Source organism: Bos indicus x Bos taurus, chromosome 3 (assembly GCF_003369695.1).
Source record: "Bos indicus x Bos taurus breed Angus x Brahman F1 hybrid chromosome 3, Bos_hybrid_MaternalHap_v2.0, whole genome shotgun sequence".
Taxonomy (NCBI): Eukaryota; Metazoa; Chordata; class Mammalia; order Artiodactyla; family Bovidae; genus Bos; species Bos indicus x Bos taurus.
The window spans coordinates 111,685,807-111,710,394 of NC_040078.1; the positions used below are offsets into that span (position 1 = coordinate 111,685,807).

General features: G+C 50.2%; 1 protein-coding gene across 1 annotated transcript in view; it reads right to left on the minus strand.

Moving 5' to 3' along the window:
- The window catches only part of C3H1orf94 (chromosome 3 C1orf94 homolog), a 30,081-nt gene extending 7,274 nt beyond the window's left edge, over positions 1-22,807 (minus strand). The window contains exons 1-6 of the mRNA XM_027538262.1: positions 22,631-22,807; positions 22,441-22,550; positions 14,270-14,958; positions 10,807-11,067; positions 9,604-9,779; positions 5,088-5,165 (exon numbers count right to left, since the gene is read on the minus strand). Coding sequence (XP_027394063.1) covers positions 5,088-5,165; positions 9,604-9,779; positions 10,807-11,067; positions 14,270-14,958; positions 22,441-22,550; positions 22,631-22,807 — 1,491 coding nt within the window. The remainder of the gene's footprint in view (positions 1-5,087; positions 5,166-9,603; positions 9,780-10,806; positions 11,068-14,269; positions 14,959-22,440; positions 22,551-22,630) is intronic.
- Between the last annotated feature and the right edge of the window lie 1,781 nt (positions 22,808-24,588).

The window sequence follows — 24,588 nt, forward strand, 5'->3', positions numbered from 1 at the left end:
CTCAAACCCTAGAGAAAAGTAGGAACTCACTGGGTTCCTGAGACCACCAGGATCAGACTCACCAAGAAGCAGGGCTCCCACTGTCTTCTTGGCAAGGCAGGGGCCCCATCTGTCTCATTTACTGATTTATCCTCAGCCCTAAGCCTGTGCCTGTCACATAGCAGCTGCTCAATAAACATGTGTTAAGTGAATAAGTAAAAAAAGTAAAGAAAGAAAGAGGAGGTGGATGGAGGAAAGAAAAGACCAATGTCCACTTGAATACCTAAAATGATGGGGAGCTCTTTACACTGCGAGCACTGTATTCTACCACTGACAGCTCCAAATGTCATCTTCCTGATATCCATCTTCCTAAGCGTTTTGGTCAAAACCAGGGAAATTCTTGGATTTCCACTTTCACAGCCAGAGTGGGGTCCAAGCTGCTCATCTGTTCAGCATACTGACTGCCTGCTCTCACCCTGCACACCCTTATCCAATTTAAAAAGATGATAAAGCCTAGTGGTCATTAAGTGATAATAAAGGTGTGCCAGGCCCTTCATGTGGATTCTCTCATTTAAACTCCGAACAGCCCCCGTGAGGTAGGACCATTAGGATTCCCATTTTAGGTACGAGGAAACCGAAGCTCAGAGAAGTTAAGTAACTTGCTTAGTAAGTGTTTCAAGTGTCCGAGTTTTGTCAGAGTCCCTGAGTCCCTCGACTCCACCACTGTGCTCGCTCCTTCTAGAAGTCTGGGCCCATCCTTCCTGGCCCTCCCCATCCTTCCCCCAGTGAACAGATAGGATCCAGTGACGCTGGATGTGGGTGCCAAGCCCCCAAGAGGATGAGCTGAAGGTCACAGAGAGAACCCAGGAAGCGACCTCCCAGGACAGACGCCCAAGGGTCGGCGCGGCAGAAAAAAACAAAACAAAACTGGTTTTTCCAATGTAGGGGGTGGGAGTCCCAGACCTGGATGTGAGAGGAAACAGACATGAAAAAGAAGGTGTGGGTCTCAGAGCTGACACAAGCTTCACTCAAAACCGTACCCTAGCTACGTGTCACTGATAAAAACCATAAACCAGAGCTGTGTAGAGGCCTCGGGAACCATTTCCAAGACACACTCTTTGCTGACAAAAGCAATGATACAGCAGTGTGCCCAGCATGCCACATTCATATAAAAATGCCTATACAGACAGATATCACCAGAAGGACACCTAAGAAACCAGTCACAGTGAGTGCCTCTAAGGTGATGAAAATCTTATACCAGATTTCTAACGTTACTGGTTCAGATATATGCACATACATAACTTTGTCTAAAAGCATTTGCTGAGGAGCTAGGTGGACAGAATCACTGCTCGTGGGGTGGAGGGGATGAGATGGGGATTCTGTGAGCCTGACTGACTCCCCTCGCGACTTCATCTGAGGATGCAAAGCTCCTACTGCTGAAAGAGCAGCCCTGGCCCACGTGATAAAGGGACCCATACTTATAGTCCCTTCTCTATCTTCTAGAACATTCTAACATCCTTCAGGGCAGAGGTGCAGCTTGAAGAGAAAGGGTAGGGCTACCTGGGGAGAGAGGAGAGGCCGAGGAGTCCGTGGGTTTGAGGGTGGGCTCTGTTCACCTGGGTGTGTGTGCTGCGGGGGGCAGTGTGTAAGGCCAGACTGAGAATGTAGCCTGTTCTCAGCTCTTCTCCTCACACCGCCCCCCCCCATCCAAGATACTCAGACTCTCTGGAAGTGCTCTTTTGTGTTGCCTGTGTGTGCTCAGGCCCACGCACATCCAGCCCAGTGGCATGTATGTATATAAACACATCTTTATTTGTGTCTGGGTGTGTGTTTGTATTTTCATTTCTGATGCTTGATTTTTTAAAAGATCTTTTTGATGTGGGCCATTTTAAAAGTCTTTATTGATTTTGTTACCATATTGTGTCTGTTTGTGTTTTGTTTTTTTTTTTTTTTGGCCACAAGGCACGTGAAATCTTAGCTCCCGGACCGGGAATTGAACCCACATCCCCTGCATTGGAAGATGAAGTCTTAACCACCAGATTGCCAGGGAAGTCCCTCTGCTGTTTACTTTGATACTATATTTTTATGAATCTGTGTACAAGAGGCAGTAAGCCACAGTTACTGGGAACATGGGCCCTGAAGCCAGCTGGCTCAAGGTCAAACCCCAACCTGCCATTGTGTTACTGTCAAGCAGATGTCGACCCCCAACCTACCCATGGGAGTAGGGGGTTCAGATTTAGCTAACAAAAACAGGTAACACCCAGTTAAATTTGAATTTAAGATAACAGTAAAATATTTTTAGTTTAAGTATGGTCCATGCAGTATTTGGGACACAACTCTACTAACATTTTATTCACCATTTACCTGGATTTAAATTTAACTAAAGCACTAGACCATTCAGGTATGACCTAAATCAAATCCCTTATGATTATACAGTGGAAAGGAGAAATATATTTAAGGGACTAGATCTGATAGAGTGCCTGACGAACTATGGACAGAGGTTCCTGACATTGTACAGGAGACAGGGATCAAGACCATCCCCAAGAAAAAGAAATGTAAAAAAGCAAAATGGCTGTCTGAGGAGGCCTTTACAAATAGCTGTGAAAAGAAGAGAAGTGGAAAGCAAAGGACAAAAGGAAAGATATAAGCATCTGAATGCAGAGTTCCAAAGAATAGCAAGGAGAGATAAGAAAGCCTTCTTCAGCAATCAATGCAAAGAAATAGAGGAAAACAACAGAATGGGAAAGACTAGAGATCTCTTCAAGAAAATTAGAGATACCAAGGGAACATTTCATGCAAACATGGGCTCGATAAAGGACAGAAATGGTATGGACCTAACAGAAGCAGAAGATATTAAGAAGAGGTGTCATGAATACACAGAACTATTCAAAAAAGATCTTCATGACCCAGATAATCACGATGGTGTGATCACTCACCTAGAGCCAGACATCCTGGAATGTAAAGTCAAGTGGGCCTTAGAAAGCATCACTACGAACAAAGCTGGTGGAGGTGATGGAATTCCAGTTGAGCTATTTCAAATCCTGAAAGATGATGCTGTGAAAGTGCTGCACTCAATATGCCAGCAAATTTGGAAAACTCAGCAGTGGCCACAGGACTGGAAAAGGTCAGTTTTCATTCCAGTCCCAAAGAAAGGCAATTTCAAAGAATGCTCAAACTACCACACAATTGCACTCATCTCACACAGTAGTAAAGTAATGCTTACAATTCTCCAAGCCAGGCTTCAGCAATACATGAACCATGAACTTCCAGATGTTCAAGCTGGTTTTAGAAAAAGCAGAGGAACAAGAGATCAAATTGCCAACATCCACTGGACCATGGAAAAAGCAAGAGAGTTCCAGAAAAACATCTATTTCTGCTTTATTGACTATGCCAAAGCCTTTGACTGTGTGGATCACAATAAGCTGTGGAAAATTCTGAAAGAGATGGGAATACCAGACCACCTGACCTGCCTCTTGAGAAACCTATATGCAGGTCAGGAAGCAACAGTTTAAACTGGACATGGAATAACAGACTGGTTCCAAATAGGAAAAGGAGTACGTCAAGGCTGTATATTGTCACCCTGCTTATTTAACTTCTGGGCAGAGTACATCATGAGAAACGCTGGGCTGGAAGAAGCACAAGCGGGAATCAAGATTTCCGGGAGAAATATCAATAACCTCAGATATGCAGATGACACCACCCTTATGGCAGAAAGGGAAGAAGAACTAAAGAGCCTCTTGATGAAAGTGAAAGAGGAGAGTGAAAAAGTTGGCTTAAAGCTCAACATTCAGAAAACGAAGATCATGGCATCTGGTCCCATAACTTCATGGGAAATAGATTGGGAAAAAATTGGAAACAGTGTCAGACTTTATTTTTGGGGGCTCCCAAATCACTGCAGATGGTGATTGCAGCCATGAAATTAAAAGACGCTTACTCCTTGCAAGGAAAGTTATGACCAACCTAGATAGCATATTCAAAAGCAGAGACATTACTTTGCCAACAAAGGTCTGTCTAGTCAAGGCTATGGTTTTTCCTGTGGTCATGTATGGATGTGAGAGTTGGACTGTGAAGAAAGCTGAGTGCCGAAGAACTGATGCTTTTGAACTGTGGTGTTGGAGAAGACTCTTGAGAGTCCCTTGGACTGCAAGGAGATCCAACCAGTCCATTCTAAAGGAGATCAGCCCTGGGTGTTTATTGGAAGGAATGATGCTAAAGCTGAAACTCCAGTACTTTGGCCACCTCATGCGAAGAGTTGACTCATTGGAAAAGACCCTGATGCTGGGAGGGATTGGGGGCAGGAGGAGAAGGGGACAACAAAGGATGAGATGGCTGGATGGCATCATTGACTCGATGGACGTGAGTTTGAGTGAACTCCGGGAGTTTTGGACAGGGGGGGCCTGGCGTGCTGCAATTCATGCGGTTGCAAAGAGTCGGACACGACTGAGCGACTGAACTGAAGTGTCTTGTATTTTAACTGAGGAAACCATGGGAGGGCTATGACTCCCAACCCAAGTGAGGCTGAGCCAGGCCGTGTGATCTGCTCTGACAGATGGTGGGCAAACATGACCACATCCCAGCTCTGAGCCCTCCCACACTCCCCCCATCCAGCATGGCAGGCGCAAAAGCAATCTTCAGCCTGGGCCCAGAGTGTGACAATTAAAAAAGGCTTGAACCCAACCCTGGTGCCACTCAGTCAACCTGTAGACCTTTGGGTAAAAATTAAACATTGCATTGCTTAAAGCCTCTGGGACATTGAGGCTGTTTGTTGCCACAGCAAAAGCTAACTTAGGTGTTAACTTCATAACCTCAGGCAAATTATTTCATCTTTCTGTGTCTCCATTTCCTCATCTTGACTCTACCTCGTAGGGTGGTTCTGAGGATTAAACGAATGCAGATAAGACCCGTAGAGAAGGGCCTGGTGCACAGTAAGGGCGCTGTAAGTGCCAGCCAGCATTGTCTCCTGGGGACCATGCATTTTGATACTTGTGTCTGTACTCTGGGGTCAAAGCGTGGCTGGTGACCAGCTGGACAAAGACAGGGGGACAGACATCCTTCTGACCTGAAGGCCTCCATGGGCTGGGACAGAGGTGAGGAGGTCATAGACTCACCTGTCTGGAGTAACACCCCAGCTGGGGGTGCAGGGTCTGCTGGTAGGGCATCCTGGCTGCCCGCTGAGAGTACAGGCCCTAGGGAGAGAAAGGAGGGACTCAGTGCCATGGGGTGATAGGCTCCCTGCCAGAGAATGGCAGCCACTCAACTCAGCTTCCAGCTCCCTCGCCTGGATCTCCAGACATAGAAGAGTCCATCCCACCACACTGCTGGCCAGACCCCCTGCCCCGCCACCCCCCCCCACCACACCCCCCAGTTGCTTAGTCCAGCTGGAATCAGGTTGAGCTGGCATGCCTCACACCACACAGGGAGCTCCTGGTTAGCAGGATTCACAGCCTTTTGATTGAATATGTAAGACATGAGCTTTAGGGACCTGCTGTCTTTTGAAGTCCAGATCTGCTCCTTAGGCTGTGTGACCTTGGGCAAATCACTTCACCTCTCTGAGCCTCTTTTCCCTTGTCTCTGAAATTATGTGTGTTTAAGCCTGCAAAGCCTGTGAAGGCAGCCAGATTATCTCTGTTGGTGTCTATGCCCCTTTTCTAAGTGCCCTTCGCCAAACCCCATTCCTGCCCCAAGGGGTGAGGTGCCTGAGGCCGTCTGTGTCGAGTGTGCTAGGTTGCCTCATGTTTATTTAAACATACTGGCGTGTGCTTCCATCTGTGTCTGCAGCCACGTGTTTCTGTGTACAAACGTGTGACTCTGAACCCAGTGTGTTAGTCTGGGTCTCTGTTGCTGGGTGTCTACCTGCACACATGTATACCTGTGTCTGTACCTGATGATAAACACTGTTGTGAAGATACATGAGCTAATTCATCTAAAGGGCCCAGAATAGCACCCAGCATGTAGTAAGGATTCTGCCAGTGCTAGGTACTCTTACCATCTCTCACTGTCTCCCCCCATCCCCACTGCTCCCGCCACTTGAAGAAGCTGCCTGGCAGCTCAGCCTAGCCATAAGTAGAAATTTTATTCACAACTCTGTCCAGAGTTGCCTAGGGTGTCCCTGTGCATGCGCGCGCGTGCACACACACACACACACACACAGAGAGCAGAACTGCTGCTGTGGGTGGGGTCGGCTCATGACTCATCCAGGCCCAGGCTGCCCTTACCTGCCAATCCAGAGTTAATCCATAAGATGCGGCTCAAAACCCAAAGCACCCCTCAGACCAGAATATGTCTTTCCAGAAGATTCCACACCAGAGATGCTGCCTCCATCATGCACTCAGCTGAGCCAGTCATCAAAGCGCTGATGGCTGACCTGCCCTTGATGACTTCCTCGGAGCCCCTGGACTGCTCATAAAAGGCTCCAAATCCCTGATGTGGGGTTCTGGGGAAAGCCCCCACCCCAGCTCTCCTAGGGTGCACATCCTCTCAGGGCCTTCCTTGCTCTCTGCTCCCATGCACCTGCGCTTGACCGTGGTCGGGCCTCCCCCACATCCACCAATCCCTCCATCGCTTGAATCCAGTGCACGGGCTTGCCTTTTCTTCAAGCTCTAAGGCCCAGGGCAGCCCCACTTACCCCCACAACCAGCCTGTGAGCCCGGGCATGGTCTGAACTGGGACAGGGAAGTCAGCCGATGGAGCTGCCCTGCCTGTGGCCAGGCCTCAGTGGGCTCCAAGGCCACATTCTAAGCGCCTCTCTTCCGTTTTACCACCTCCCCATCAGCGCTCTGCTTTCCACAGCCAACTCTCCTGGGCCGCCGTCCTCCCCACACCTCCCTGGACGAGGCGACCCTTAGGATATGTGAGCCGCTCATCCCTGCTCCATCGTGGGGTGGGTTTTCAGGAGATGATGCCGTATTCATCAGCATGAGCCGCCCTCAATGACTTGAAGGGGATTTCTAGTTGTTCAAATTGCAATTCTGTGAAATCACAAGCAAAGGGAAATACACATCCATTCTTCTTTAATTGAGGCTGTGACCTCTTTGCATGTGCCCGCCCTCCTTAATTGGGAGCAGAGTTCCTTGTGCCAAGCAGCTGGGATTCTCTGTGGAGTCGTGGGTGCTGGGGACTTAGTCTTCCACAGCTCTTCGTCCATGCACTGCAAAGCTCTGAGTAAACTGGATTCGGGACCTCATCTTTATTCCTAACGTCAAGCAGGAAAAAGAGACTTGGATGGACTGTTCCCTGTCTCTCCTGTGTGCCTCCTCAAGGTCTGCAGACCTCCCTGACCCCCTGTACCAGGAAGACCAGGGCTGAATAACAATAAGAACCAACATCTGTATCATACTTGAGATTTTACAAAGCCCTTTCCTATCCATGGACTCAATTAACCTTACACTTGACTCAAGTATTTGCTGCCGCTGTAATTATTATGAGGCCATTTCATAGGTGAGGAGACCAGGGCTCAGAACATTTGGCTAACTTGCCCAAGGCCACACAGCTCAAAAGTAGCACAATTTCCTTAAATCCAATTCTGATGATTCTAAAACCTGCCTTCTTTTTACCACATCAGACCCCTTGATCAGCTGTCTTGAAGCTGGTTGGTATCATGAAATCATGAGAAGCTGGGAAAAGGTAAGTCACGCTGTCTGTTGTTGCCCCTTGGGAGGGTCGGCGTGTGCAGGTGACTTCGGTTGGGCTCAGTCAGTGTCTGAACTGCTGCATGGAAGCAAGGGACCCTACCAGCCAGGGCCTTTCTGCCCAGAGGCCCAGGAAGCTCAGAGTCAGCCCTGTGATGCAAACACCAGCATCTCTGAAGACAAAGGACCTTCATGCTAGAAGAATACTTCCAGATCTCACCCATGCCAAAAGTCAAGTCAGAAGAAGTTAACATAGAGAGAGAGACTGTCCTCTCTTTACAAAACAAACCACTGCAAATTAGCTCTACATGGCGAGCCCCTTGAGTGAGTGCATTTGAGAGTGAATCAATTTACACTAAATAAAATTATGCAGTTGTTTCTCTCTCAGAGGTGGGGGCACACCATGCTGGCCTTGGATTTGTCCCTGACTCATACTGGACTCCGAGCTTCCTAGTCACCTTGGAATCCCCAGCCTGCAGTCAGTGTGAAGCAAGGAGTTTTTTTTTTTTTTTAATTATTTAAATGAGAAAATAAATAAATACAAATGAGTACATCAGGGAGTAGGTGATAAATGACTCAGTGACGAGTGTGCAAGGGTGGAGGAACTTCAGTGAAGGAGCTGGTGAACCAATGAGCATGTGAACAGGGTATTTCTCCAGGAAAGCACATCGTAGATTCAGGATGGATGCACCTGGGGTTTTCCCATGGATCACGCTTCCTTACACAGTCTCACCTCAAAGGTGGGGCTTGAGAAAGAGGGTGGCCACTGGCTCTCTTTAGCAAACCAAAAGAAGACTTGAAACCAAAACTTTGGAGAGAAAGAGAGAGACCGTGCTAAACCCCTTTACTTCAGTTCCTGTTTTAAGAATCAGGGGCTAAGTCCAGCGGGCCAGCTCAGAGGGGCTTCACATGGAGTAGAGAAGACCCACCTCTCATGCAGGATGTTAAGCCTGCTGCTGTCGAGGAGGAGGAAATACCACTGGGAGCCCCGGGGCAGTGGAAGGGGGAAGGGCACGGGGCAGGACTAGAAGATCTTCAGGTTGGTTTTCCTTCTCTCTTTGCCCTCCCTGGGCTCGGCCAGGCCGGGCTGGGGCAGCAGGCTCCCAGGGGCCTGGCCCTTCTGTACACCTGCACGCCATTCTGGCAAGCAGCCAGGGAGGGGAGAGAAGACTGAGAAATCTTAGGCACTGAGCACCTGTCCTGGAGCAACGGAGCACTACCTAGAGGGACTATTTAAGCTCTTGGTTTGGACTATGGTTTAAATCAGAATGGACATTTATTTGATTTTTTTTTCATCTCTCTACCCAGTGGGTGGCAGCTCTTATAGGAGATTAAGTTAAATAGACGAACTAAAGGAACTACATTTTCCCAGAGTAAATAAGTTGTGTGAGTAAAACTGCCAGCCTTGCAAGTATTTCCCCCACCCCTTTGTGTCTGACGCCTCTTAGCTCTGAGTCCAAGACCAAGACTGTGTGCCAAGCCACCTCGGACGGTAGAAGCTATGATTGCTAGGTTGTAGCTGAAATGAAACAGCCGCATAATTTGTCATCTGCAGCGGGATGCTCGAGAGTGAAAGGGAGTACAATGAATAACTGTGCTGGAACAAAAGACCGAAACGGGGACTGTCCCAGGTAATCTAGGACACATGTCATCCGACTACAAAGCAAGTCCCAGGAGCTGGTGGCAAACAAGGACTGTGTCGTCGGTCAGTCTTCCCTAGGAGCTCAAGTACTTCACAGCCCAGGATTAGCCAGGTGGCTCTGAAAGACACAGCACAGAGTGAACTGGAATCCATTCAAAGGAAAATGAGAAATATGCACACGTGTGTGTGTGTGTGCATGCCTGCGCACGTGTATCTGGCAGTTGGTCTGATGGGGCCCCTATGAAGAAATTAACTAACGAGTCCACGGCTCTTTGTGAATGAGGCTCCTTGTGAGCCACGGCTCCTCCCTGGACGGCCACCCCCGGATAACTGGGCCCGGACCTCCTCACTCACCTGGTACTGGGGGAAGGTGGAGGGGTTTGTGAACACGGGCGGAGGTGCGTAGTTCAGGTTGAGCCAGAGGGGCTGGTTCAGGGTTGCTGAGGTCAAAGCGGTGGCAAAGCGTGGGGTGAACACGTTCCCCGTGTACTTGAGGTTGTTCTTGTCGGCCCCTGTCACAGGTGGGTTAACTGTAAGTCACAGGAGAGGTAGAGCGTTTCGTGACTGAGGAAGGGAGAGGTCAGCCTGTCCCAGCTCCATGACTGCCCCCGGGGTTAATGTTCTCACAGGTCAGGTATTTGAAAAGCTCCCAGAGGGTTCTTCAAAGCTCAAGGAAAACACTGTTAGTTCACACCTTGCCAACGTGGAAGGGGTGAGAGTCCCAGCATGGTCTGGCATGGAGCATCTCCTTCATGACTCACAAGTAAGGAGGCAGTTTAGCAAGAGATACAATCAACCAGCTTGTCTCACCTACGTGCAAAACTATATTCCTTCAAGTGCTTCGGAAAAATCCAGTTTGATACAAACAATTGCTACACTGTGGGAACTCATTTTTATCAAATTATTAAAGCACCCCGCTGGGGACGTGTACTTGGCAACAGCGAGGACCTTGTGTAGGTGTTGCATCTATGCTGGAGTCATTTTTTTTAATATTTTAAAATATTATATAATTCCCTTTGGCAAGACCCCAAATTAGTCTGAATGAATGAAATTTGATGGAGTTGTTTCAGGATATGAATCCTGGATTCTTTCCTTCTATAATATGCCCTGTGGGCTTAAGAGTTAGAGATGGGGTATCAGTGTCCCCTTTTTAGCACCTTTTGTTGGGGGGAGAATGTTGTACTTAAACAGTTGTAGATGTACAAGGGAGAGAAAGCTGAGACGTGAATAATCGCAATGTAGAAATAATCTTAAAGCATGGGATTTTCTTTGGCTCAGGCAACTTGAGGGGACATAAGACATGCTGAGTCAGGACTATATTCAAATTAACCACCAATAATGCCCATGTGACCCCTGAAAGTCAGCTAGATTTCTTGAGCTCTTCCCTGTAGGGGATGACAGAGGAAGAAAGCCATTTCCCCCATTTACAGGACCTGGGAAAAACAGTGACTTGCCCATGGATGAGACAGCCGTTTGATGACAGAGCTACTCCAGGGGTCTATGAGGGTTTCTGAAATCCCTTCCTGCATAGACTCTCTCTGGGCAGGGTCAGCTTACGTTTCAGCTCCAGCCTGTCCACCTCCACTTTGCCACGAAGTTTCAGCTGCCCACTTGGGTTCTTGGTGGCCCCAAGGAACTCATAGAGCAGGTTCTTCTTGGCCTGCCAGGCAGGCTTCTTGGCCGGCAGAGCCATGGTCATGGAACCCATGGGGTCACTGCCACCCTCCTCACCACAGGTGTCCTTCTGGCTCGGGGACCACTGGCTGAGAAAGAGGCTCTCTCGGCCCCTGGTCAGCTCCTTGGCATTTGGGTTCCGTTCTAGAGCAGGAGAGAAGCTGAGTCAGTGACTCTGGAAGACCACATGCTGGATGGGGGCAGCATGGTCTTGTGGACAAAGTCATGGATCCTCCATAGCACACCTGAGACTCCCACCACTCTGGGCTCTCTCTCAACCAAGTTCAGTCCAAGTCCAGTCCCTGAAGCCTTCATGGACCAGTACCCATTATGGTCTCATACCCCTGCATGCATGCATGAATTCATCCATTCTTGTTTTCTTCCATCTGTCCACCCAACCATCCATCCTTTTATTCACCCATCCATCTTTCCTTCCTTCCATCCACTCATCCATCCTCCCTTCCCTAATCCCATTCTCTCCTCCTTCCAAACTTCCTCCCTTCTAGTTCCCTCTCTTTTCTTACCTTTTCTTTCTTTTCTTCCTTCCTCCTTTCCTCCCTGCCACTTCCTCCTTTCTTCCCTCTTTTCCTTCCTTTCTATCTTTTGCCTTTCCTTTCTCCCTCTTTTTTCCTCCCTTCCTTCCTGCTAACCATCTGTAGGTTGGATCACAAAGAGTCCGGATAGTTCCTGTCTTCAGGGAGCACAGTTAGCTTAGCTGGGGGCACACACATTCCCACACAACATGCAGCTGCTCCCTTGTCATAGACTCTCCTCTTGCTAAGTCGTCGTGGCGATTCAGCACACTCATCAGCGGCAGGCTCTGACCTGAGTCCTGGGGACACTTGGATGAGTCAGAGCCAGACTTGGCCCGGCAGGAACTCACAACGAGGAGGAAGAGTGAGACAGGCCCAGAAATAGCTCCGGGACAAGGCAGATGGGGACCGTGAGGTGACAGAGGGACATAGCGGGGGAAGAGGGTGGCTGAGGCAGCTTCTGTCTGAGAGGTGGGAGGGGTTCCAGGAGGAGGAGGGCCTCCAGCGAGGCCTTACACCCAGAGCCATGGGTGACCGTGGGCAAAGGCACAGAGGCACCAGTGAGCCACTGGATGTTTTGGGGCCAGGCTCAGCTCTCTCTCCAAATAGCCCAAGTCTCCCTGGTGCAAGGACACTGCCTGGACCACCAGGGATCCCCTACAACAGTGGCTTTTCACCCAATTTTCCTTTTGAGCAATGGAACTCTCTCTTCCAACAAAATTAAGCATGGCGGGGGAATGCACCATACTGCACCCATAAATACATGGTTCGTGCATGCTCAGTTATGTCCGACTCTTTGTGACCCTACAGACTGTAGCCTGCCAGGCTCCTCTGTCCATGGGATCTCCCCAGCAAGAATACTGGAGTGGGTTGCCATGCCCCCTTCAGGCGATCCTCCCGATCCAGGGACTGAACCCAAATCATCTGGGTCTCCTGTATTGCAGGCCAATTCTTTACCGCTGAGCCACCAGGGAAGCATATAATATATACACATATATAAAATTTTTAAGGCACTGCTTGACTGAAGCAGGGAAGAGGGCCTTGCTCTCAGCACCTTCCTGTTTTTCCCAGCCTGGAGGTCCTGGTCTCCGTGGAGCTTGGCTGGGAAATGGCACTGGACACATGGCGGGCGCAGTGGATCATGCTGGGAGCAATGGGATCAGAGGACTTGCGCCCAGAATTACCTGTTGGGAGTGGACACGATCCCACCAACTCTTAGTCTCACTAGCCCATGGCCTTGAGGCTGAGTCTGGACAGGATGGGGCCTGCCCTCTTACTGCCATCCCAGCAAAGGAGAAAGCTGCTCTAGCCTGAGCCAGAAGAAAATGATATTTTTAGCAAACGTGTCCCTGGTGTCTTTTCCTAGAGCTTCTCTGGTTGCAGAGTGTGGCCCCCAGCCAGTGCTGAGATAACAGTACCCACTAATAATAACCCTCTCCCCAGAGGCCCACACACCTGCCATCACACCACCCCCCAGTCACCTGAAACACACTTGCCACTCACTCATCTCCAAAGCTCCCTCTTCTAAAGGCTGTATACACAGACACACACACATACACATCCCTTCCTGCCATTCCCTTCGCTCGCTCACACACATACTCAACTACACACGCAGAAGGGTTACACTCAGATGTGCCCACACTGCATTGCCTCTAATACGCTCACATCTGCAAAGTTCCTCTCAGCACACCTTCACTCATACACCTGTACACACACACACACGCAAATGATGGGAAGGTGTGTGGGACAGAACTCTCTCCAAACCAGCAGCCCTGTCTGACAGAGAAACATCCACACCTCCCTGGTGGAGAAGGAGGTGGGAGGCACGTCTCCTCCCCCGGGTATGTCCCATCATCTCACATACACAGCTGATTGTCCCGAGTTCCTTGACCCGTGGAGGCCTGCCCAGGACCCAGAGTCCAGCATGCCGTCCACAGTTTGGAGTCCTTGGCTTCCTAAAATGCTCCCACAGAATGTTCTCTAGGGTGACTGTGTCCCTGTTTTCTTAGGAAGATGGATCTGGGCCCTCCCAGTATAGGCATCTCTCCTTTACCCATCTCTCACAACCTGGGGGCAGTTTTTCTTCCCGTTTTCTCCCAGCGACTGCTGGTGGCAGGCAAGTGTCACTGCCACCAGTCTTCCCTCTTGGAACCATCCAGTCTGAGTAGCTGGATCAGAACAGACACAAAATGCAGAATCCTGGAACTTGGGGAGGCTTGGGAGGTGGCTGGCAATCCCAGGGAGGATGTGGACTCCTCGATTTAGGAGTGGGAATGCACTTTTCTAAAGCCCTGGGGTCCCTGGGAACAAACCCAGGGCCAGCAGTCTGCCCGCACCTGGAGAGCTTACACATTCACCCCCGATCCCTGAGAGAGGGGACCAGGCACCACGGTCAGGACAGGAGCCTCCATCAGAAGCCAGTTAAATTTCCCTCCTATTCAGCTCAGGGTCCCCTGGCTGCACTTTCACCCTGGACCCAGCAAGGGTAAATGCTTCCTTCAATGTCCTCGGGGTGCCTATGGATTTAAAAACCCAGTCGGTTACAAAACGGGCCTCTCCCGCTTCCCAAAGTGTGTTGGATTCACGGCCACCATGTTTGGCGACATGAGACGTGCCTTGTATACGAGCATCCGGCAGAGGAGGGCTGTGGGGGCTGAAAACAGCCTGCACCCTGGACCATGCTCGTCAGCAAGACCACCTCACCCTACTTTGCACAGCGATGCTTCATGTTCCTAATGCAGCCCATGTGGCTTTCTGCTAAGTTTCTCCTCCCAGCAAGCGTGCTTCCTCGCCTTGCTCCCAGCCCCACTCACCTATCAGTTGGTACCCCTCCATGATGGGGTCAGCCTCGGGCTTGGAGCAGATCTTGGCAAACACTGGAAGCTGCTTCTTCTGAGCAGGGAGCTCAGGGAGTTTGTTGGGAAGCACAGGCGGAGGTGGGGGAGGCAGCAGCAGGAACGGGCCCAGCCCCGTGGGCTCTCTGGGTCCAGGGCCACTGAACATGCTGCTCTGCAGGAAGTCCTTGATGACCCGGGTCTCCTCCAACACCATCTTGTTGTCGGGGCCCTTGGACGTTTCTGTGGACTTCAGTGGGAATTGAGCCAGGAACTTGCTGATCTCCGAGCTGGAGGCCCCCAGGCTGCGGCTCCTGTCCTCTGTCCCCCTGGCACTCTTGACCTTGGCAGCACGCAGAATGCCCGTGACCATAGACGTGGCAGAATCACAGTCTGGCCGGCTGCTGACGACCGACACGGCCACCTTCGGCTCCAGGAGTTTGTCACCGGCCATGATGGAGGCTCCTGGGTGCTCACTGCTGCTGGCCACCAGCGAAGGCATGAGAAGGCGAGGGGCTGGCTGTCTGGGCCCCTCAGGGTTGCTTCCGGGTGCCTCCAGCTCCCCCGAGCTCTTGGTGACCAGGATGAGGTGCTCTTTGGTGAGGCTCAAGAACTCCTGCTCCACCAACAAGGAGATCTCGTCTTTGCCACTGGTGAGCTCCAGAGCCCTGCAAACAGGTCAGAAAGAGAGATGGGTTTAGGGCCCGCTCCCTGAGGGTGGCTCTGCAGTGGGGCACAGACCCCAGGAAAAGGGGCTAGAGAAAACATGTTTCGCAAGGTGAGAAGCCTATTGCTCTTCACGAGAGAAACTGGGCCATACATGGACCCCCAAGGGGTTTTTATACCATACCAACAGGCAAGAGTCCTAAGAGCTTGGTTCTGGGAATCGGGACCCCTGGGTCCTCTCCCAGTGCTCCATCTTGCTGAGTGGGCTGAGTCTGCATTTCTGTCCATCGCTCCCTGTCTGGTGGTGCTCAGGGCCAAAAGCACTAAAAGACCAGTAGCAAAGGGAACAGGACTGAGTCAACAGCTCTGGACATGGCGTCCAGGGTGCCGGGGCCCCATGCACTGCAGGATGGTCTGAGTGAGAGCAGGGACAGCAAGGTGGCAGCTGGAGCTCACAGCCTGGCTCGGTCACATCCCAGCCATGTGATCCTGGGTCCCTTGCTCAGCATCATGGTACCACTGTCTTCCTTCCTGATGAAGTGGAGTATTACAGAGACACTCCAGACCATGTCTGGCACGGTAAGGGCAGTTAAAGGGACAGCCAGTCTATAGACACCTCTGTCAGCCGGGCTGGGCCTTTGGATCCTGAAATCTGCACATGGCTCCATAGATACCCGTGTCCACCTTGGCTGGCATGGCCTTCTGACCAGATCACGGACTGGGCTGCCTGGGAGCACCAGCAATTGCTTGATCCCTGCACTGATTCACAAGAGTCTTCCTGTATCTAAACACTGGCCTCTACCTGCACCTGAGACCTGGGACCTCCAACTGCACCCTTGGTGGCCGGCACCATCCTAATGAGGCCTGATGGTCCCATGGACTCTAAGCTCCTAGATGCTGGCTGTCTCCAGGTGTGGGAGAGGATAGCAATCCTGCCGGACTGGTTTGGGCCCACACTGGCCCACCAGCATCCTTGATAAGGGGGAACCTTCCTCCCTGGTACTCCCAGGAGGACTGTGGCAGCCCACCCTGCTCTTCCTCCTGGGTGGGTTCCCAGGAAGGGTGGATAAGCTGGCCTGCATAGAGCATTCTAGAAACTGCTCAGAGTTCTAGTGCTGGTGAAAATGGTGAAAAAAGAAGCAGAGGGGAAAATTAAAGCATCCTGTGAATGGAGCTTTGGGCAGGCTCACAGTATACTCCTGCCCTGACAGCCCATTCTATGGATGCAGTGAGCCCCGAAAATAATGACTAGCAAATGCTCCCAGCAAGGATGTTCCTTCCTGGTAATGCTCTGTATATGAACACATGCACACGGACACACACACACACACACACACACAGGTGCAGTGCAGGCATAAAATGACTCACAGTCATCACACACAAAACCAGAGGATGGTCTCTGTATCTGACAACCAGTCAGAATGGGCACAGGCTACAGTCCCAGATGCTCCTACTGTGCCGGCATTAATCCCATAGTTGATGGCTACTGATGAGTCCCAAGGGGTCCTGGTAAAGGTCACTGCTGGCCAGGGCACTTGGGAGGCCTAGGGAAGAGTTTAAAACGTGGGAGCTTGTCACTATTCTAATGACGGCGACAGCCACCGCCTCCTGAACACCAGCCCCGCATGTGGTCTCCCCAGGCCTGGAGGCTGGGAGCCGTGCCAGGAAAAAGCAGGCTCCAGTCAAACAGACTGAGAACAGAATCGGGCACTACTGCTCACTTCCTACCACATCCTGGAACCTTGGGGACTCCCCTGTGACAAAGTATGACACCTATGACACTACAAGCACCCAGCCCCTGGGTGGGATGAGAACTTGGTGAAGTAACTCCTGTGCAGCCTTGGCACAGACACACACACACAGGAGCACTGGGCACGCGGTGGCTGGCAGCAGGAGCGGGCTGGTGCTGGACGCTGGCCATCGACGCCATGGAAGGGGCAAGGCCATTCACTTGGTTCTTCCCCTCTTCCTGGCTCTCTCTCCTTACTCCCATTTTTCCTCCTCCCCACATCTAGACTCAGTCTATCAATTGTGTCCCTGGGAACATGCTTGCAATGCAGGAGACCCGTGCTCAATCCCTGGGTCAGGAAGATCCCCTGGAGAAAGGAATGGCTACCTACTCCAGTATTCTTGCCTGGAGAATTCCATGGACAGAGGAGCCTCATGGGCTACAGTCCACAGGTTTGCAAAGAGTCCAACACAACTGAGCAACTAACACTTTCACTTCACTTTTCTGCTGTGTCCCTGGGAATACTTGGAATAAAGAGGCTGCCAATCCATGGTCCCAAGTTATTGATCCCCCATCTTCTTCATCATCACCCTCAAAGAGAACAGGGGAAACTCTAGTCAGAGAAATCAGACATTAGAAAGACCAGTTTTTGCTCTCTGTTCTCCTCCAAAATGGCACCCCACTCCAGTACTCTTGCCTGGAAAATCCCATGGATGGAGGAGCCTGGTAGGCTGCAGTCCATGGGGTTGCAAAGAGTCGGACATGACTGCGAGACTTCACTTTCACTTTTCACTTTCATGCCTTGGAGACGGAAATGGCAACCCACTCCAGTGTTCTTGCCTGGAGAATCCCAGGGATGAGGGAGCCTGGTGGGCTGCCGTCTATGGGGTCGCACAGAGTCGGACACGACTGAAGCGACTTAGCAGCAGCAGCAGCCCCCTCCAAAACTTGCAAAGCAAGCTGTATACAGATAGATCTTCTGAATTAGAAAGACATCACAATTATGTTAATTTTTAAAAGTCAGAATAATGGTACTGTGGTTATACTTAAACAATAAAAGTGTTATCTCTTAGAGATACATGCTAAAGTCTTTACAGATAACATTACATCTGGGGTTAGCTTTAAACTTAATCTAGCAGGGGGAGGGGAAAGATGGGGGTTGGGGAGTAGATAAAGCAAGATTGGGCTTACGTTGACCAGGTCTAAGGCTTAGTGAGAGGTACATGGGTTCACCAAGTACTATTAGCTCTATTTTTGTCTGTTTGGCTTCTCATTTTTTTTTTTCCTAAAATAAAAAAGTTCTACAATAGACGGACACACAAGTCTCGGCACGGTATCCTTCAAATCGCCAGCTCCAAGGAGAAGTCAAAGCAGCTTTGAAAAGACCCACGAGGCCTGAGGTCTCTGTACCAAATCCACCCTGCAGGTGGTCCCTCCTCAGCACCTGAGAGGACACTCCTACCGCTCCCACACCCCAGAGCCAGGCTGATGGAGAGGACCCAGAAGGAGCTGAGTGTAAACTCCTCATATTCCTCAGCCATTCTTTTCCAGAACATCATGGGGATCAATGGGCCTCTTAAGAAGAGTCTGTGCCAAGAACAGAGGGGCTCATCTGGACTGCAGGTCCCCTGCATCCCTCTGAAAGACTGGCCCAGGGCACCCAACCCTCCCTGGGACAGTCTCTACAAACTCCTATTTCCTTTGCATCTGCTATGAATCTGGAAGGCCAGACTGGAAGCCAGGCATCCACATATATGCTTCTGTTTAATCTTCTCCACGCCTCTGGGCAATTGACAAAATCATTCTCTCCTTACAGATGAGAAAAGTGAACTTCTAAGAGGCTAAGGACTCTGTCACCAAAGAAGTGAAGAGGCTGTTGTGGGGATGCTCCAGGATCCAGCTGACTTTCTGACCTCTTCCTGCCCCACCCCAGCTTCCTTTTCAGGGAAAGTTCTCCAGCAAGGTCTCCCTGCTCCAAGGCTGGGCTTTGTTTCCCAGTCTGAATGCAATCAAGCATCTTGCTGGGCTCATCCCATCACTCCAGCCTGTGGAGGATCATCATAGTGAGTCCTGAGCCTGCCATCCATGGCCTTAGCTGTCCCTGACAGCTCTGTGTCAGCTGCATGTCTGATGAGTCTGCCTCCTGGGTCCCCCGCCAATTTATGGATAGAAATGTTGAAGGCGAGAGAGTCCAGAGTCCAGAGCCTTAGGGACATTGCTGGAAACCCTCCCCTCCACCCCCAGCCTGACAGTAATCCTGGATCAACACTTTGGGGGAATAAATCAATCCAGTCACTATCACTGCATCTCCATTTCTCCTAGACAGCCTCTATCAAACACCTGCTGCAATCAAGATTCAGCACAGGTACAAGTCCCTAAGCGAGGGTCTCCCCTTCCTGCCCTTCCCACCCCCAAGAAAACATGATTCATTTGTTCCTTAGAAAACTGCATGCCAGCCGAGGAAAGACATCCTCAGAACTTAGATCAAACCATTCCCCCACTTAAACCCTTATGTGGGTTCTTACTTCACACAATAAAAATCCAGACCCCTTTCTGACCCCCAGGGCACCCCACTAAGTGGCCTAGTTATGCCCTCCTGCTTTGAGATTCCTCTTCTTCCAGCCCCTCTCATCTTAGAAATATTCCTTTGCATATTGAGTTCACTCTAACCCCGGGGCCTTTGCACCTCCTGGACTCTAGTCCATCCTAGGACTAACTCTTAAGAAGCACTCTGTGCTCCGTCAATCTGTTTATTTCCTTCCTAGTATTCGTCACCCTGGCAAAGTATATTTTTTTAATGTCTTTATTTCTGACAACAACACATCTTCCCTGAGGGCAGGAATTGTATCGCGTCCACCACGGAAGCCTCAAGACCTTGAGCTGTGCTGGGCACCACTTCCAAGCTAAATAGGTATTTATTGAATAAATAAATAAACTGGCTTGTGAATTTGTCTTTATCCTTGTCCATTTCTTGGAACTCTGGAAATCAAAAGCTGTGTTGCCAAAGACCACCCAGCTCCTTTTACTGGTTGCAGACTCCCTGGTTTTTATTCCATTTTTCTGGCCTTCCATCTCATGTCCTTACTGTGGGCCTGCCACCCCTGTGAGCTGACAGGATGACAACGACCAGCCTGTTTGACCTCGTCCTAAGAACTCCCAACCCCGGTAAGGCAGTCCCACCGCAGATCCCACAAAGATCCTGCCCAACTCTTAGAGCCCACAGTGGGGCTCCCAGAAAGATTCTTCCCTCTCCCCATGACGGTGCTAGGTCCCACACCAAGACTGCCTGCCTGCATCTATCTTTCTTGCTCTCTCCTTAAGAAGTTTTGCCGAGGCTGGCATCTCTTTGGTGCTATTTGCTTTCTCCTTTGAGTGGGTAAAAACCATAAAATCTGCCACAGACTCTATCACAGTGTATCATTCAGGGTGGTTAACCCAGCTCCCAGGTGCTGACAGAGGAAGCCAGTCAGAATTGGTGCCCGGCCCCAACGGCAGCCACCACCTCCATTCTGCCCGCCTCCAGAAATGATAGGTGTCTGATGGTGACTCTGTACGCAGGCGCTGCATGACATTTCGGCATTTGCAGTGTACAGAGTCGTATAAAAATAAAGGCTATTGACTGGCTGGCACCCCTTCCCAGAATAATGACTAAGCAAGCATGCTGTTAGCTCCCCGACAGCAGTTCTGTGTACATGATAACACAGAGCAAAGATGAAAACTGCTATTCATCTGAGCCAAACAACAGAAAAATGCAAGCAGAAAATTGTTAGTGCTGGAAGAGGACACCAAAACAAATATTTTCTTCCCACCATGGCATTTCAGATCGATGACAAAACACGTTACCCAGGCCTGGTGCCCGGGGAACATGGCTGACTGAAGACGGAAGCAAGCGAAGGGCTCAGGCTCCATCCAGAGATTGACCGACCTTGTGGCGGCAGGTGAGACCGACTCCTCCGCATGTCTGCATGGGTAGAGCAGCAGAGTGGCTAAGAGCTCACTGCCTGGAAGGAGGCAGGAGCTGAGTTCAAATTCCACGGCTGCCTGGAGGCCAGACCTCCAGCAAGCTGTCGAATATGTCTAAGCCTCCGGTTCCAGTTCACAAAATCAGAAGAGTGAGTACTTACGGAGGATGAACTAACCAGCGAGGCACAGTGCTGAACACGGGCCATGAAAAACTCTTATTTGAATCCTCACAACAACTGCAATGGGGTGGGATGAAGACCGGTTATAGCTTTGACCCTGTGGTAGCGCCTGCTTGGCTTGGTTCAGTAAAGAAGCAGAGATGTGGCGAGCGCTTGGGCATTAGGGCTTAACCTCTGGTTTCTTGGGGGTTTGGCGACCTCCCCATGAACAAGCCCAGGAGGATAACACGTCCCGTGGAGGAAAACCCCAAGATCCTCAGCTGACTAGCCAGGCCTGGATGACCACAGACCTGTGGGTAAGGATGAGCCAGGTCCTGCCAAGCCATGCCCAGCCCCACCCAGAAGAACCAACTGGCAGAACCCAGCCTACTGGATTGCTCAACTGGGGAGAGCTGAGTAGGAAGTTGTGGTTTAGAGGCGCTGAAGTTTGAGGTAGCTTGTTACGTAGTCAGCCCTGCATATTCACAGGTTCCACATCTGTGGCTTCAACCAACTATGGATGAAAAATACTTGAAAAAAAATTCCAGAAAATTCCAAAAAGCAAAACTTGGATTTGCTACACACTGGCAACTACTTACATAGCTTTTATGTTGTACAATTACTTACATAGTATTCACATTGTACTGGGTATTGTAAGTAATCAAGAGATGATTTCAAGTACACCAGAAGGTGTGTGTAGATTATGTGCAAATGAGGGAGAGGGAGAACGATGGTTTATCAAAAGCCCACGGAGATCCAATTATCCAGTTTCTAAATGAAGAGGTTAAGGGCCCCATTCCCCACGTGGCCCCCACCGTGACTTGACCAAGGCTCTTGGACACTCTGGTCTTCTCGTCTGCCTGGGGAGCAGGGATCCACCTTCTGTTCCCCTGGAGCCTACGTCACAGCACCAAAGGCGGCGTCTGTCCAGTGTGGACAGAGGGGACACGGCCGCCCCTGTCAAAGCTACCTGTGTCCTCACCTCTCCTCTCCCCAGACCTAGGATTCACCAATCTGCCGAGTCCCCCTCCCATACACACACCACACCATGCACACACACACACACCAGCCTATGAGTGTCCACACAGCATTACATATGTGCACATGCACATTTCCCAAGCCATACGTGCAAACACACATGCCACCACCTCCCCCCACATCTATGCACACACCCATACACCACAGTCATGCTCACATACATACTAACCCTTATGTACACATACACGAAGCATAACCATGCACACGCACACACACCAGTGCGTGCACACACACCCAGGCACACAGACATGCTACAACCACACACAGCTGTGTGCACACATACAACCATGCACACCACAGCCATGCACACACACACACCACAGATGTACACATACCTACACAGGTAAACACAGCACAGACATGTGCACATACACCCATGTACACACGTAGACACACCCATGTACACGTGCACACAACACTGCTGTAGCTTATAGAAACCCAGAAGGAAGAAAGGGGGAAGGAGGGCAGGCTCCCCCTCTTACAAGCCGAGAGGACTGGGCCGATTTTTTTCAGTTTGGGGGGTGAAGAAGGGAGTGGAGAGAAGCTACAGACTCCATTGCCACCCCAGGGCCCATGCACCTGCACCCCAAAGGTACCTGGAAACCCAGAGCTGCATCCCCTGGGCCCTCCCTAGTGAGGGGGGCAGAGTGGGCAGCAGGCTTGCAGAAAACTCTGACTCCTGCCCCTCCTCCACGCTCCAGGCTGCCTGAGGATTAAGTGAGATGAGGAATGTGAAAGCACTCGGTAAACTGTAACGGGCACTATGCAAATGTTAGCAGCTCAGACCTCTAGACCCGCAGCGCGGGGAGCGGCCTGCTGACCCTTCACAGCCCAGGGTCCAGGCTGGCTGGGGTAGGAAGTCACAGAAATCTTGGTCATCTGTCCCGTGGGGATGGTGACACCACCCGGGGTTAAGGGTGGTGGCACTCTGGAATTCCTCCGCTGCCCGAGCCTGGACTCCATGTTTATCTCATTTCTCAACAAAGGTCTTCACACAGGGGAGAGTCCCTTTTCTACAGTATCCCTGGCATCCGCTTAGAAGGCAAAAAAAGTCAATCTCCTTCCTTCAAGCTTTTCTTTGGAATACCTCTTTCTCAAAGTTGTGTCCTTTTGAAGCCTGAGGTTCCCTCATCTTTGACCCTCAAAGTATCAGAGAACTTTCTACAGATATGCACAGGAGTCCCCTGGGCTGCTTGTTTTAAATGCAGATTCCTGGGCACCCCTGCAGAAATGGCAGTTCAGTTGGTCCAGAATGGGACCCAGGCATCTGTATTCTGAGCCAGGATTCCCTCCCTCCACCCTCTGCCTCCAGGCCTTGGTTTGGATGCAGATGGATCATAGAAAAAACAAGAGAATTCCAGAAAAACATCTAGTTCTGCTTCACTGACTATGCTAAAGCCTTTGACTGTGTGGGTCACAACGAACTGGAAATTTCTTCAAGAGATGGGAATACCAGACCGCCTTATCTGCCTCCTGCAAAACCTGTATGCAAGTTAAGAAGCAACAGTTAGAACCAGACATGGAACAACAGACTAATTCAAATTAGGAATGGAGTACCTCAAGGCTGTATACCGCCACTCTGCTTATTTAACTTACATGAAGAGTACATCATGAGAAATGCCAAACTGGATGAAGCACAAGCTGGAATCAAGATTGCTGGGAGAAATATCAATAACATCAGATATGCAGATGACACCACCCTTATGGCAGAAAGCAAAGAGGAACTAAAGAGCCTCTGGATAAAGGTGAAAGAGGAGAGTGAAAAAGCTGGCTTAAAACTCAACATTAAAAAAACTAAGATCATGGCATCCAGTCCCATCAGTTCAGTTCAGCTCAGTTGCTCAGTCGTGTCCAACTCTTTGCGACCCCATGAACCGCAGCATGCCAGGCCTCCCTGTCCATCACCAACTCCCAGAGTCCACCCAAACCCAGGTCCATTGAGTCAGTGATGCCATCCAACCATTTTATCCTCTGTCGTCCCCTTCTCCTCCTGCCCTCAAACTTTCCCAGCATCAGGGTCTTTTCCAATGAGTCAGTTCTTCGCATGAGGTGGCCAAAGTATTGGAGTTTCAGCTTCACCATCAGTCCTTCCAATGAACACCCAGGACTGATCTCCTTTAGGATGGACTGGTTGCATCTCCTTGCAGTCCAAGGGACTCTCAAGAGTCTTCTCCAACACCACAGTTCAAAAGCATCAATTCTTCAGCGCTCAGCTTTCTTCATAGTCCAACTCTCACATCCATGCATGACCACTGGAAAAACCATAGCCTTGACTATACGGACCTTTGTTGACAAAGTAATATCTCTGCTTTTGAATATGCTATCTATGTTGGTCATAACTTTCCTTCCAAAGAGTAAGCGTCTTTTAATTTCATGACTGCAGTCACCATCTGCAGTGATTTTGGAGCCCAGAAAAATAAAGTCAGCCACTGTTTTCCTGTCTATTTCCCATGAAGTGATGGGACTGGATGCCATGATCTTAGTTTTCTGAATGTTGAGCTTTAAGCCAACTGTTTCACTCTCCTCTTTCACTTTCATCAAGAATCCCATCACTATATGGCAAATAGATGGGGGAAAAATGGAAACAGTGACAGACTTAATTTTCTTAGGCTCCAAAATCACTGCAAATGGTGACTGTAGCCACAGAATTAAAAGAAGCTTGCTCCTTGGAAGAAAAGCTATGACCAACCTAGACAGCATATTAAATAGCAGAGACATTACTTTGCTGACAAAGGTCCATCTAG